We start from the raw sequence: 14,593 nt of genomic DNA, 5'->3' as shown, positions 1-14,593 counted from the left end.
TTCAAGAAACTGACTTTGCAGTGACTAAATTATTGCATATCAATGTTAGAAAGGAGAGCTATATAATATTATGGGTAAAAATTTTTTAAAAAAACACTAAAGAGAGAGTAATAGACAGAATTCAACCCAAGTTAAAAAGCAAAAACAAAACTTACTGTCTCTGGAGGAAGAATAGGTGACTGCAATAGAAAGGGTTTCCACTTAACTACTGCCATGTTACTGTAAACTATTAAAATCTGGAAAACTTTCCCCAAAATTACAATCAATGAAAATATGCCTAGGATATAATTGCTTAGTTCTATAATGCATGATAAACTTTATCCTAAGAGCACAATCCACAAATTGATGAAATATGGTATTAGTGAAGGAGTTAACAAAGTGACAGAATAGTTATTTGCAGTATCCCTTTTCTTGATTAGTACCTTTCATCAGTTACATTCAACATTTGACCATAGCTTTTTATCTTTTTTCAAATTTATTATAGGTATATATAAACTAGTAATATAACCCTTAAATGTTTTGAATTAAATATTCAAAATAATAATACAAGCTTGAGTTAGGTCTAAATTTTTTTGTTTGCTGTAATTATATTTTCCTATTGGGTGAGTCTTCATCGATGGCATAACTATAAAAAAAATCATTTTTGTATAATTCAAAATGTACTTGGTACACTGTAGAATTACATACTATCATATGTATTTTATTCACTTAAATAACAATTCCTATATGATTTATTTCAGATAATTTTGGATAATTGAGGCAAGAACTTAGAAGAAAAAAATTATACAATTCACAAGATATTTTAATACAGTCAATTTTGACCTAAAATGGTGATAAAAATAAATTAACCAATTAACAGAAGTAAAATAGTATTTGAGAAATATAAAAGAAACCAAAATGAAAAAACACTGGCTGAGTGTATTGGTTCAAGCCTTTAATGCCAGTACTTTGGGAGGCCAAGGTGGGTGGATCACTTGAGGTCAGAAGTTCACACCAGCCTGGCCAACATGGTGAAACCCCATCTCTACTAATAACACAGAAAATTAGCGGGGCATGGTAGCACGCACCTGCAATCCCAGCTACTTAAGAGGCTAAAGCAGGAGAATCACTTGAATCCGGGAGGCAGAGGTTGCAGTAAGCCAAGATCGTGCCACTGCACTCTAGCCTGGGTAACAGAGCCAGACTCTGTCCAAAATATATATATATATACTTTGGTATATTCGTTCTCATATAGATGAATTTATATATGACCCCAAAAAACATTGCGGTCTCTATTTTTCCTTTATCTATACAATTTATCAAAACAAAATCCATAATGAGGCTGTCACATTTAAAGTAATTAATATTCATTACCTGAGACTGAAGTGTCAGAAAAGGGATAGTGCATCTCTATGCCATATAAAGCCTTAAATAAATACAAACCCTGATAAAAAGAAAGCAGCATGCCAGAGATCTCTGAAGACAGCGCCAACGCTGTGAGAGGTGCTTGTACCGTGGCTCTGAACTGCTCCCTCTTGTGTGTTATCTGTGGTACTAGAACCATCTCCTTCCCTATGTACTTCCAAATGGGCTGCTTTTCTTAATTTCCTTCATCAGAAGAGATTAAGAATGGAAGGCAGCTTTAACATTTTAGTAACTACTTTCTTGGTAGTACAATCAAAATTTTGGAAAACATAAACACAGAAACATAACAAAACTTAAATTTACTAGATAAAATTTAATCCAAATATCATGGTGCATATTCAAGACCAAATTTCTAGAAATATTAAGGTATTGGTCCTTGCTTATACTGGCCGGTCAGTGGACAGAAGGTTGTAAGGATGGCATTGAGCAGATATTTACAAAAACATTTCTTCCCTATTTGAATGCCACTTATCTGCAGATGAAGAAAGAAGATAATTTAGATTGGAGAGAATTATACTCTAATTCATCAACATTGCTATTTATCTAATGTAGGTATTATCTTTTAAAACTGAGATGGGCTTAAATCTGAACACCCAAAAAACACAAATGTCACAATCTCTTAGCAACGATATTCAAAAGAGGATCTGCTCCAAAAGAACCTTAAAACAAATTCCAGGGTACTAGGTGGCCAGTGAGAGATGCTAAGTTTAATGAATCAAAGGGCAATATTAAACAGATCCAAATAGAATTTAGTGGCCAGGTATGGTAGCTCATGCCTGCAATCCCAGCACTTTGGGAGGCCGAGGTGGGAGGATCACTTGAGTCCAGGAGTTCAAGACTAGCCTGGACAATAAAGTGAGACCCCATCTCTAAAAAATAAAAAGAATTAAAAACCAGGCAGGGTTGCATACACTTTTAGTCCCAGCTACTCAGGAGGATGAGGTAAGAAGATCACTTGAGCCCAGGAGGTCCATGCTGCAGTGAGCTGGACTCCAGCCTGGGCGACAGAGTGAGAGAGTGAGACCCTGTCTCAAATAAATAAATAAATAAAACAAAACCAACAAAACCAAATTGCATTTAGTAAATATGGTTTAGCTGAAATTTTTTCTAGATTTTTGTTTTTGCCAAAGCATCTTAGAAATATAAGATTTTATAAATAGCAGGAATTATCAATCTAGCTAACATATATTGTCTACATTGATATGAGGTGACTAGAAATGAGCTTCAAGGAAAACAAAACAAAAACACAGGCATGTGATCTTAAAACAGCCTTGAAGCAAATACAGAAGCTAAATCATTTGGTAATTGATTCTGAAGCTCAGTGTTTTATTTGAAAGAGCAACTTTACAAGAGGAGTCAATAACAATTGTGGATTCAAATTATATAAATGTACAAAAAGATTACTTTTCAAAAAACAGTACCTTCTTCTTTTACCTCCTGTACTTAGAGGAGGTTTGGGTGTTCTTGTGGAAACAATCTGGCAGTGCACAGTTCCCAGGAGCAGCATCAGCCATATTGGCCCAATCACCTCTGTCAGAGGTATGCTATGTGGACTAGAAGCGGAACAGAATAATACTATTGCAGCAACTACAAAAAGGGAAAGAAAATATGCTTAATTATAGATCTGATAGTCACCCCTTCAAAACTTTTAAAATTGTTTTTACGTTACTTTTTGGCAAAATATTTTTCTAAGTTTAAATGATTTAAAATATTACTACAGATAAGCTCTTTCAGACTGTTTTACTGTCTGCCACAGTCTAACCCTGGTATTTTGCAATAAACTCTTGGAACAAGAGAACGCCTAACACAGTCTCTAAAGTACACTTCAACACTGCAACATAAATTAGATCCATATGAATCTAAGGACATTTCTAAGTAACATCACAGACAGTCAAAAACCACCCTAACCTCAAGTACAGTATTTGTTTTACAAATAAAGAAATCTTATGATAAGTGTATAATACAGCTATAAAGAGCTTATTAATAGAGGTCTATCTCCTTAGAATTAATAACAAATTTACTTAGGCATATTTTCCAGAGAAACCACTCAACATCCATCAACGCTAACTATTACTACATGAAAGGCAAATCTTGTTTTTTTGCCTACACAGCATCCCTTGGACTTTCTAGACATAAAGTCTCTTTACCTTTGAATAGTCTTCCTCTTTATCCATCTATCAAACATTATTTCTCCCACCTCAGGGACAGACATGTAATCTAGGCTTGTCACAGTCTTAGTAAGTCTGAATACCAAAGTTTATAAAAAGATGGGCAAGTGACCTAAGCAGGGCCAGTCAGTCTTTTACAGGGACTAACATAGGTGCTTCAAGAAGACCTTTCTCCTAGATCACAAACACTAAAGACTATGAAAAAATGAAATTTATTGGGGTCACTGTAGCCATCATCTAAAGAGAGCCAACCTAAGAATGTGACCAGCAAGACCAGATTCAACAGCAAAAAAAAAGTGAAGATATTATCTGAACTTCTTGATTCAGCCATGCCTGAATCCATGGCTAAGGAGTATTTAAAATAAAATGTAAGTATTAGAAGACTTTTGGTCATTTTGTTACGTGTGATCACAGTAATGTGGTTATATAATGTGCTTATTTTGAAGAGACACATATTGATATATTCAAGGGTAAAACGTCTCAATGTATATAATTTACTTAACAAAATAGATGAGTAAACATCCCACAATGTTAATAATTGTTAAATTAAAGAGATGGGTATTTGGGTGTTTAGGGTGACCATGTAATTTATCATGTAAACCAAGACACTTTTTTTTTTTTTTTTGCATTTTAGGTTTTGGGGTACATATGAAGAACATGCAAGACTGTTGCATAGGTACACACATGGCAGTGTGATTTGCTGCTTTCCTCCCCATCACCTGTACCTGGCATTTCTCCCCATGCTCTCTCCCCCGAACTTCCCACCCCTCACTGTCCCTCCCCTACTTCCCCCTGACATACCCCAGTATGTGATACTCCCCTCCCTGTGTCCATGTGTTCTCATTGTAAACCAAGACACTTTTGAGAGTGAAAGGAGAGATATTAGTAAAAGCACCAGGACAACATGAGTAAACTTGGAATTGGACAATCCCAGGCAAACTAGGACATATGGCCACCCCAGCTGTTGTACTATTTACCTAGTTTCCTATTTTTTTTTTAACATTTATGATAAATAGTAAAAATAAAAAACTCAACTTCTTGCAAAAGCTAGTTTGCATTTAGTTTCTGCCATCTGCAACTCAAAGAATTCTGGTCTAACATACAGAAGCTTAAAACACCACTTAATCTGCTAAGATACTTAAAAGAGTATCATGAAAACAAATTTCAGCTGTACATAATCCTAAGTAATACAGTTCCTTAAAAAAAAAAAAAAAATTTTTAAATGCCAATCATCTTTAAGAATTAGCCTGGAATTTAACCCAAATTCTCTAGTTCTTCCATTAACAATCTGGAATTTTCAAAAGCAGACTCTTTTTTTGTTTTTAATATGAATTCTAATTGGACTTTTATTAAGTTCTTTAATATTTTTGAGCAGTGATTTATTCTTCTGTATATCTATATAGTATACAGCATACATATACATATAGTATATAGGCACTATAATAGGTTTTGGTTGAAGTAATACATGTAAAACGTTTGGAAAAGCTGCTTATACACAGTAAATGTATACTGAACATTGAAGAACTCTAATTTTAAAAGGGAAGTACAAATGCTTACTTAAGAAGTTCAGAGTTTCAGACACAAAGGAAAACATCTTTTAAAACTGTAGGTTTATATAACCTGTTGCTGGTTATTTATCTGAACTCTTTCAGCCCTGTGATCACCATTCTCTGTAATGCTGGGGTTGGGAGCATACAAATTATATTTTCTGTGTATCTTAACAGGAAGTTATTACATACTGTGAAATTCTGACAACAAGGCATTAGAAAAAGGGGGAGAAGCACTTTCTTCCTCTCTTTTTCCTCCTTTCTTCTGGCTGAATCTCTCTAAAAGTGATCATGTCCCTCACATGGTCTCAGTTCCTCAGACAGTGGCTCTTCCTGACTCTGGTATCACCTTCTCCTTTTTGTTTTCCTCTCAATGAAGGTTTAGAAGATACATGGAGAAAACATTCAATTCTTTTATATAATGCTGAGTTATACTTTTTGAGCATTTAATGAAGTCCTACAAAACAGACAGTGCTGCTAGAGATTTCTGGTGGAGATCAACTAAGACAGATTGTTGCTGGGAACAAACAGTTCCAAGGCAGGACTTCACATACCAGGCAAGTAGATCTCTAGGAGTAGGCCAGCCGCAAAAGCTCACACCTGTAATCCCAGCACTTTGGCAGGCCGATGCGGGTGGATTGCTTGAGCCCAGGAGTTTGAGGCCAGCCTAGGCAACATGGCGAAACCCTGCCTCTATGAAAAAAAAAAATTCAACAATAGGCTGGGAATGGTGGTGCGTGCCTGTAGTTCCAGCTACTCAAAGGTGGCAGTAGGAGGAATGATTGAGCCTGGGAGGTCGAAGCTGCAGCGAGCCATGACTGCACCACTGCACTTCAGCCTGAGCAACAGAGAGACCATGGTATCTCACACCTGTAATCCGAGCACTTTAAGAGAGTGAGGTGGGAGGATCACTTGAGGTCAGGAGTTTGAGACCAGCCTGGGCAACATATTAAGACCCCATCTCTACAAAAATAAAAATAAAAATAAAAATAAAAAGAATTAGCTGGGCATGGTGGTATGCTCCTATAGTCCTAGCTACTTGGGAGGCTGAGGCTGGATGATTGCTTGTGCCTTGGAGTTCAAGGCTGCAGTGAGCTATGATCACACCACTGCACTCCACTAGAGCAAGACCCAGTGTCTAAAAAACAGAATAGAACAGAATAATCTTCCGTTCTTAGGCCTGTTAATTTTTAAGATTTAGTGGTAATTAGCCAATGAAGAAAAAAAGACAGGACACAGTCTCTGCTACCTATCCCTTGAATTAGACCAGGGGTATCCAATCTTTTGGCTTCCCCGGGCCTTATTCCAAGAAGAACTGTCTGGGGCCACACATAAAATACACTAACGATGGCTGATGAGTTTAAAAAAATTGCAAAAAAAAATCTCGTAAGGTTTTAAGAAAGTTTACAAACTTACATTGGGCCACATTCAAAGCCATCTTGGGCCGCATGTGGCCTATGGGCCAAGGATTGGACAAGCCTGATTTAGAGGAAAAAAGAGACATACAGAAAAACAATGAAAATACCTGCTATGAACTGAACTGCGCTCCTTTCATCCTCCTCACACAAATGCATATGCTGAATGAAGCCCTACCCACAATGTAACTACGTTTGGAGACAAGACCTATAAGGAAGTAGTAAAGGCTAAACAGATGCATAAGGGTAAGGCCTTAAGCTTCATATAAGGGCTACTGTCCTTACGTGAAGAGGCAGAGAAACCAAAGTACTCTCTCTCTCCACTCACACATGCAAGAAAGGCCCTGTGAGGATACAGCAAGAAGGTGGCCATCTACAAATCAGAGAGGCCCCATCAGACACCAACCTTGATGTCGTCTCACTCTTGTACTTCCATCCCTCAAAATGGTGAGAAAATAAATTTGTATTGTATAAGCCACCCAATCTGTGGTATTTTGTTATGGTAGCCCAAGCTGATTAATACAATACTTACGATTAAGTGCTATAATATATATAAGAAAGATATGTAACTACACTGGGGGGTTATGAAAGGATTCTCAGAGAAAGTGATGTCTGATGCCTAATCTAAGTCTGAGAGAACAAGAAAATTGATTAAACAAAAGGGAAAAGGGCTACCTCAGGCAAAGAGAGTTGCATGTCCAAAGGCATACAGGCAAAAAACCACAGAATGTTTAAAAAACAGCCAAGAGCTAGTTTAGCCTAGTTAAGGTGGGATAGAAATTCAAGAGGGATTTATAGAAAACTCAGCTTGCATCTTGAAAGCAATGATAACTGGTGAAGAAATTCAGACCTTAAGTGGCTGGTTTTAATTTGTCATTTAATAGGTAAATGGACAGAAGGTAGAAGATGGTATAAGGTATCCTAGCAGTAATCTGGGCAACCAAGACATGGAGAAGTGGAAATAGAGCTGAGAATGCATAGTTGAGATACTTAAAAAGCATGTAATTGAAGTAAAAAACTATACATAGTTGTAAAAAAACAAATCTGACTGCATTTGATTCTTTCTGCCTTTCAAGAAGTATGGACAGGAATGGAAACATAACTCAGGGATCACTGCAGCACCTTGCTTTTCACAGAGTGCTGCAACAGAGATAGAAGTACAAGTGGTTTTCAAAGGTATTGGCAGTCTGCTGAGGGTCATTAGAGTCACATCATTACTTTGGCACTGGCTGTGTGATATTAAGAAGGCTAAGTCATTTCTCTAACTAAGCTTTACTAGGAGAATGCTTAGTGAGTTCATCATAAGAGCCTTCTGATTAAACTTGGGTTCTGAACTGAAAAATAACTCATTTAATGCCCAGTCTAACCTGTGTTCCCTATTTAACTTAGAGGAATGAGTAAGTAAATTTCAGACACAATATTATTATACAATGTCAGTGAACTAGATACACTGGAAACTTGTTTGTCTTGGAATACTAGAAAGCAGCAATAATTTAAAAAGCACAACACACTGTGATATGCAACCAATAGTACTGAATTACTGTAATAAGCTATTGCAATTTCTGACCACATTTGAATAGTTTTCTCCTCTAGGTAAGCCAGAAAACCCTTGAAGATAACTATACTCAGATTAAGCTCTCTCAAGTACTTCTGAGAAGAAAGTAAGAAAAATAATAACTATAACTAGAAAATATTTGAGAAAAATAAATTTAGAAGAACTGTCATGTAACGGCATTATAAACAAAAGACTGATTTTCAAAAAACAATGACAAATCATGTATAAAATCATTAGAAATGTGATTACATTTAATTCCAAGCATTCTAAGACTATCATAAAAAATAATTCAAACTGTAAGAAAAGACTGATAAACAAATATGTTCACTGTAGCAGTGATTATAATAGCAAAAAACAGCAATCAGCTTAACTGCCCAATATTGATGTAGAACCAGATATTTCCTAGAACTTAAAAGTCATATTTACAAAGACTTTGATACTTATGACATTAGGTTAAAAAAAAAATATATATATATATATATATATATATATATAGCTGTTCATATAAAATAATCTCAACTATTTAAAAAGTGTTATAAACTCAAAAGCAAGATGATGGGTAGTTTTTTTTTCTTTCATACTTTCTACATTTTTCAAATCTTCTGCCATGAAGATATTGTATCTTTACTCAGAACACACACACACACACACACACACACACACTCACTCTCTCTCTCTCTCTCTCTCTCTCTCTGTCTCTCTAATAACAACAACCACAACATCATCATAGTCTATACCCTTTTATGTATGTAAGATGTACCCTGGCTTAGAATAAACAATTTTATCTAAATAAAAGTCTGTAGTTTTTATTATATTTTCATTACTTAAAAAGTATCTCTTACTTAGAATCTGTTGAGAAAACACATTTAAATCATCATTCAGGGTTGTAATCATGATTTTTATTTTTAAAAGAATATATTAAAACGAATGACAGGACATCAACCAAGTGAAAATAACTGCTTGTTCATGTGATGGAATGTGAATATTTCTTCTTCAGTTTCTAAATGCTCTACAGTGTTATTCATGTTGTTATATACTGCTCCTAAGACTATGCAGTTGAATATTGTATTAGGAGGCATCGTAAGAGCTGTTAAGTGTATGGCTCTGGAATCAGAATGCTTACACTTGAATCCGGGCTCTAACATACTTGATGACTGTGTGGCTTTGGGCCCTCAGGTCTTTCAGGTCTCATATCTATATTCGAAGCATAATGATAGTCCCTATACTTCACTGGGTTGGTGTGAGAATTAAATGAGACTCTAGAAAGCACCTAGGAAAGTGGATATTTTTCTTTAACCATCTACAGATTCAAATATTCATAAAATTATATTGGAAAATAACTTTGTTTTCTCAAATATTTTTAATACCAAATCAATTATGTGCCTTTATTAACATACTCATACCTCATACTCAGTAGTTAGCACATGTTTAAAACAAAGCCTTATTAAACCTAAAAATGTAACATTCTGAAAGTTAAAAGCAAAAATCACTTAATTATACCTTGAAGAAGATAAAGGACAAGAAGCCAGAAAAAGATGACCTTTGATGTTACTTGTAACCACCACCGGAAGAAAAAGGGGAAAAATACAACTCGAACAATTCCCTTTCTGGTCAGGGAAGTCCAAGGACTTTCAGGCTTTGCCTTTGCAAATGCAGACCCTAAAAAATGTAAAAAAGGACAACAGAGTATATTTACATATTATTCTTAAATTTCTTTAAAGAAAAAGTTTCAATGTTTGAAAAACACCACATAATTTTATTCTGTATTATACTATGAATGAGAAATGTCCAATTTGTAGACACTTTATTTATTATATTTTATTTATTTATTTTGAGACGGAGTTTTACTCTTGTTGCCCAGGCTGGAGAGCAATGGTGCAATCTCACCTCACCACAACCTCCGCCTCCCGTATTCAAGCAATTCTCCTGCCTCAGCCTCCCGAGTGGCTGGGATTACAGGCATGGGCCACCACGCCTGGCTAATTTTGTATTTTTAGTAGTAGAGATGGGGTTTCTCCATATTGGTCAGACTGGTCTTGAACTCCCGACCTCAGGTAATCCGCCCACCTCAGCCTCCAAAAGTGCTGGGATTACAGGTGTAAGTCACCTCGCCCACCCAATTTGTAGACACTTTTAAGTATTTTGGAAAACCAAACCAAACCAAACCAAACCAAACCATTTTTTGAAATAACAGCAGAATTTCTCCCACATATTTTATAAATATAAAACAATATTCAAATGTCAGATCCAGGTAGGAATTACAAATGACCACTTTAATTATTTTTGTTTTTTTTGTTTTTTTGTTTTTTTGTTTTTTTGAGACAGGATCTTACTCTGCTGCCCAGACTGGTGTCAAACTCCTGGGTTCAAGAGATCCTTCTGCCTCAGCTTCCCAAAGTGCTGAGATTACAGGTGTGAGCCATTGCACCTGGTCCCATTCTCTCTTTTTAATACTATTCTTGTCTTCAGTAAGGCTCACAACATTTTTATTTCTACAAAAACAGACAGACAGATATCTGTCTGTTTAAACAGTTTAAATATTTCTCCCAGTCCAAATGTGATGTTGAATTGTAATACCCCATGCTAGAAGCAGGACATAGTGGGAAGTGTATGTGTCATGAGGGCGAATCCCTCCTGGCTTCAGGCTGTCCTGGAGATAGTAAGTGAATTCTCAAGAGATCTGGTCATTTAAAGTGTGTGGCACCTCCCTGCCACCACTCTCTCTGGCTCCTGCTCTGGCCATGTGATGTGTCTGCTCCTGCATGCCTTCTGCCATGAGTAAAGCTTCCCGAAGCCTCCCCAGGTACTGTGCTTCCTGTACAAACTGCAGATCCATGAGGCAATCAAGCCTTTTTTCTTATAAATTAACCAATCTCAAGTATTTCTTTATAGCAATGCAAAAGCAGCCTAATAAAATATTTTAACCTATTTTGAATTGTTTCTTCCAGGACAATGTCTACTTGTATTAAGCTTTTGTTTATCCAAGACTCACCTCTTACAAGATCAACATCTATGAGGTCTGGTTTCACATGTGCTGTTTTCTTTGGTTTATTCCTTAGCCCCTATAATATATTAAAAGAAGTACTGAATTTATATATATATATATATATATATGTATGTATATATATATGCACATATGTGTGTGTATATATATATGCATATATACGTGTATATATATATGTGTGTGTGTATATATATATACATACACACACATATACATACATATATACTTAAATCTAACACAGGATAAAATCAATTTCTAAAGCTTTCAAATTAAAATAAAATTGTTAATAGTACAAAATGTAACATATGATGCATTTGTTACAAATGGAACACAATTACAGTATTACAATAAATTTCATTACTGTCTAAAAAGATATATTTAGAGATGTGTATAACATGCCAGGTCAGTTTATTACTGACAGTAAAATTTTAATACAAATACTATTACTTCCAAGCAAATTTAGGTATATAGCTTTAGGTGTAGGGAGAACTGCATTGGCCCCATACTGGCATTAGGAAAGTGTTAAGGCTAGCTAGGGGAGCAGCAGCCCCGAAGGGACCTCAAAGTGTAATGCTGGAGGCATTACTGCAGAAAGTAGTAAATCACACAGTTGAGGACCAGAAAGGATGCAAATTTCTCAGCAGACGCCAATCAGTTAAGAGGATGATGCACTACTCATGGTTGCCATTATATTCACATGTCAACCCCTCACCAGACCATAAATGTCACTTCATCACCTCAGAACTTAAGACACCATGACCAGGAAGAGGGGAAGGGAGAGGCAGTTGTCATAAACTGAATTCATTTAAACTTGAAATTATTAAACAGAGTAAGATTAAGTTTCTGCTATCAGTATACAGAGTAGAGTAAGGGTATAGATCAAAACCAGTGGGGGAAAAAAAAACCTAGAAGAAAATAAATTATTCTATTACTTAAGACAAGAATGTTAAGAATTGGAAGAGCTAACAAAAATAAAAATGGAGAAAACCAAAAATAATTGGAAGAGCTTAAGCTAAACTCTTCAGGAGCCAAGTGCTGTGAGATGACACAAGTGTTTAGATGTTCATTCAATTAAGTGACACAAGTGTTTTTTATTCATTCAATTAAGCAAGTAACTGCAGTAAATCCTGTCTCTGGTCCTAATCCAAGTAACAATGACACTCCCCATCAAAGTAAAAATCTGATTAAGTACTCCGTTTCTGTCTAAAACAAAGAACAGAACCACATTTGAGGTCAGAATTAACTGAGGTGCCTTAACCAAAAATGTGCCCTGAAACCAAGATATAATTAATTTTTGAATCCCTTCAAATAGTTCAGTTTGAAGCTGCAAACCACCCAGAGATACAAAAACAAAAATGAAGGAGAAAGAAAGGGTAAAAGTTAAAGAAATAACAATGATAATTTTATAAATAGTAGATCCTCATATTCTCAGATTCCATAATTGCATAGATCTACTTGGTAAAATTTCTTTGTATCCCCAAATCAATGTTCATGGTGCTTTTGCCCTAATTTGCAGACAAGCATGGAGTGAAAAAAAAAAAAAACTGAGTCACAGAACGTGCATATTCCCAGCTGAGGTCAAACAAGGTGATGCTTTAAGGTTCTTGTTTCAGCTCTGATTACTGTAAACAGTGTCCTCTTTATGGTCTATTTGTTGTTCTGTTTTTCACATTTTTGTGCTTTTTGTTGGCCGTCCTATTGTTCAAGATGGCCCTCAAGTACAGTGCTTAAAACACTGTCTATTCCTAAGTGCAAAAAGGCTGTGATGTGCCTTATAGAGAAAATGTGTTAGATATGGCTCATGCCTTTAATCCCAGAACTTTGTGGGGGCCAAGGCAGGCAGATCATTTGAGGTCAGGAGTTTGAGACTAGCCTTGTCAAAATGGTGAAACCCCATCTCCACTAAAAACTAGCCAGGCATGGTGGCACTCGCCTGTAATCTCAGCAGCTTGAGGCGGCTGAAGCACAAAGAACTGCTTGAACCCATGGGGTAGAGGTTGCCATGAGCCAAGATCATTCCAGCCTGGTGACAAAGCAAGACTATCTCAAAAAATATATATAAAATAAAAAATTTTTAAAAATAAAGATAACCTCTGTTCAGATATGATTTACAATACTGTTGGCCATAAGTTTATTGTTAATGAATCAAAAATATATATTAAATAAGGTGTCTTTAAACAGAAACACATATAAAACAAGGTTCTGTATTAATTGGTTTACAAAAGTGTTGTAACTAAAGGCTTGCAGGAACCTAACTCTGTATTTCCCCAAACAGCAGTGGTCCAGTATTTGCTAATTCAGCGTTCAGGGTTGACTTTACAGAACATAGCTACTCCAAATAATGAGTATGGGCTGTATCTGTAAGTTATTTCTGATTTTAACGTCACTATAGAGTGGCTGATAGATTAGAAATCATTCCCAAGATTTTGCAAATTGGAGAGGCAATTGTAATAACACATACGTTTAAACAAAATTTCGTTAATAAAGGACTATTTTGATTTGGTATTAAGCTTATTACAGTAAGACTCTACCTTTATTACTGTAAAAATATTTGAAAATAGCAACATTTTAATTTACCTGTTTTTATAAATTGCTTCCCTAACAACTTGAAAGTAACCTTATTGCCAATGTCTTCTGACTAATCTGAATCTTAATTTATTGCTGTATATCTAATATTTTTATCAAGATTGTTTAAAGAACTAAAAGTCCTTATAAGAGAAATAGCAAGTTGTCTTGATTTCTGCAACTATTGTTTTTCAGCATGCTTCTTCTACTTGACCTTGTTTATATGTTGTTCATTTCCAATTTTATATTCTATTAAAATATATTTATTTTGAGCTACATTATAGAGCCACATCCTAATAGCCAGTTTCAATAAAATTTTCCCTCCAAGGTAGCCTATTTAAAGGTGTTTTTTTTTTTTTAAAAAAAAAAAAAAAAAGAAAACCAGAAGGCCAGGGACGGTGGCTCAACCTATAATCACAGCACTTTGAGAGGCGGGCGGATAATCTGAGGTCAGGAGTTCAAAACCAGCCTGCCAACGTGGCAAAACCCCATCTCTACTAAAAATACAAAAATTAGGCATGGTAGCGGGTGTCTGTAATACCAGCTACTTGGGAAGCTGAGGAAGGAGAATTGCTTGAAACTGGGAGGTGGAGGATGCTGAGATCACACCACTGCACTCCAGCCTGGGTGACAGAGTGAGACTCTGTCTCAAACAAATAAACAAACAACAACAAAAACAACAACAACAACAAACAGGAAAATTTCACTGCTAAGTCACAAAAATGAAAGATAGTATCAAGATATGAAAATTCATAAAATCTAATTTTAATTAAGTAGATATTTTACACTGGAAACTTTTCAATTGGCTTGGAGTAAACTACATTCACACAAAGTAGCATAGTTTTCAGTACTATAATGAACTTTTAAACAATTTAAATAAATAAAAAATGAAAAGTAATTTTTTTAAAAATGAGATTTTTAAAAACTACTGTTGT

The 14,593-nt window shown here is 35.5% G+C and overlaps 1 protein-coding gene across 7 annotated transcripts in view; it reads right to left on the bottom strand.

Moving 5' to 3' along the window:
- PHTF2 (putative homeodomain transcription factor 2) overlaps positions 1-14,593 on the bottom strand; it is a 166,928-nt gene that overhangs the window by 47,856 nt on the left and 104,479 nt on the right. For 5 of the 7 annotated variants that reach the window (XM_074379304.1, XM_003921138.4, XM_074379308.1 and 2 more), the window contains 4 exons: positions 11,082-11,151; positions 9,590-9,748; positions 2,826-2,991; positions 1,423-1,587 (listed from right to left, as the gene is read on the bottom strand). In XM_074379304.1, coding sequence (XP_074235405.1) covers positions 1,423-1,587; positions 2,826-2,991; positions 9,590-9,748; positions 11,082-11,151 — 560 coding nt within the window. The remainder of the gene's footprint in view (positions 1-1,422; positions 1,588-2,825; positions 2,992-9,589; positions 9,749-11,081; positions 11,152-14,593) is intronic. The other 2 variants (XM_074379306.1, XM_074379305.1) reach the window with 2 other exon arrangements.

The sequence above is a fragment of the Saimiri boliviensis genome, chromosome 10 (assembly GCF_048565385.1).
Source record: "Saimiri boliviensis isolate mSaiBol1 chromosome 10, mSaiBol1.pri, whole genome shotgun sequence".
NCBI classification, from domain to species: Eukaryota; Metazoa; Chordata; class Mammalia; order Primates; family Cebidae; genus Saimiri; species Saimiri boliviensis.
Note: the sequence above shows the minus strand (reverse complement) of the source record. Positions and strands in the feature narration are given on the sequence as shown.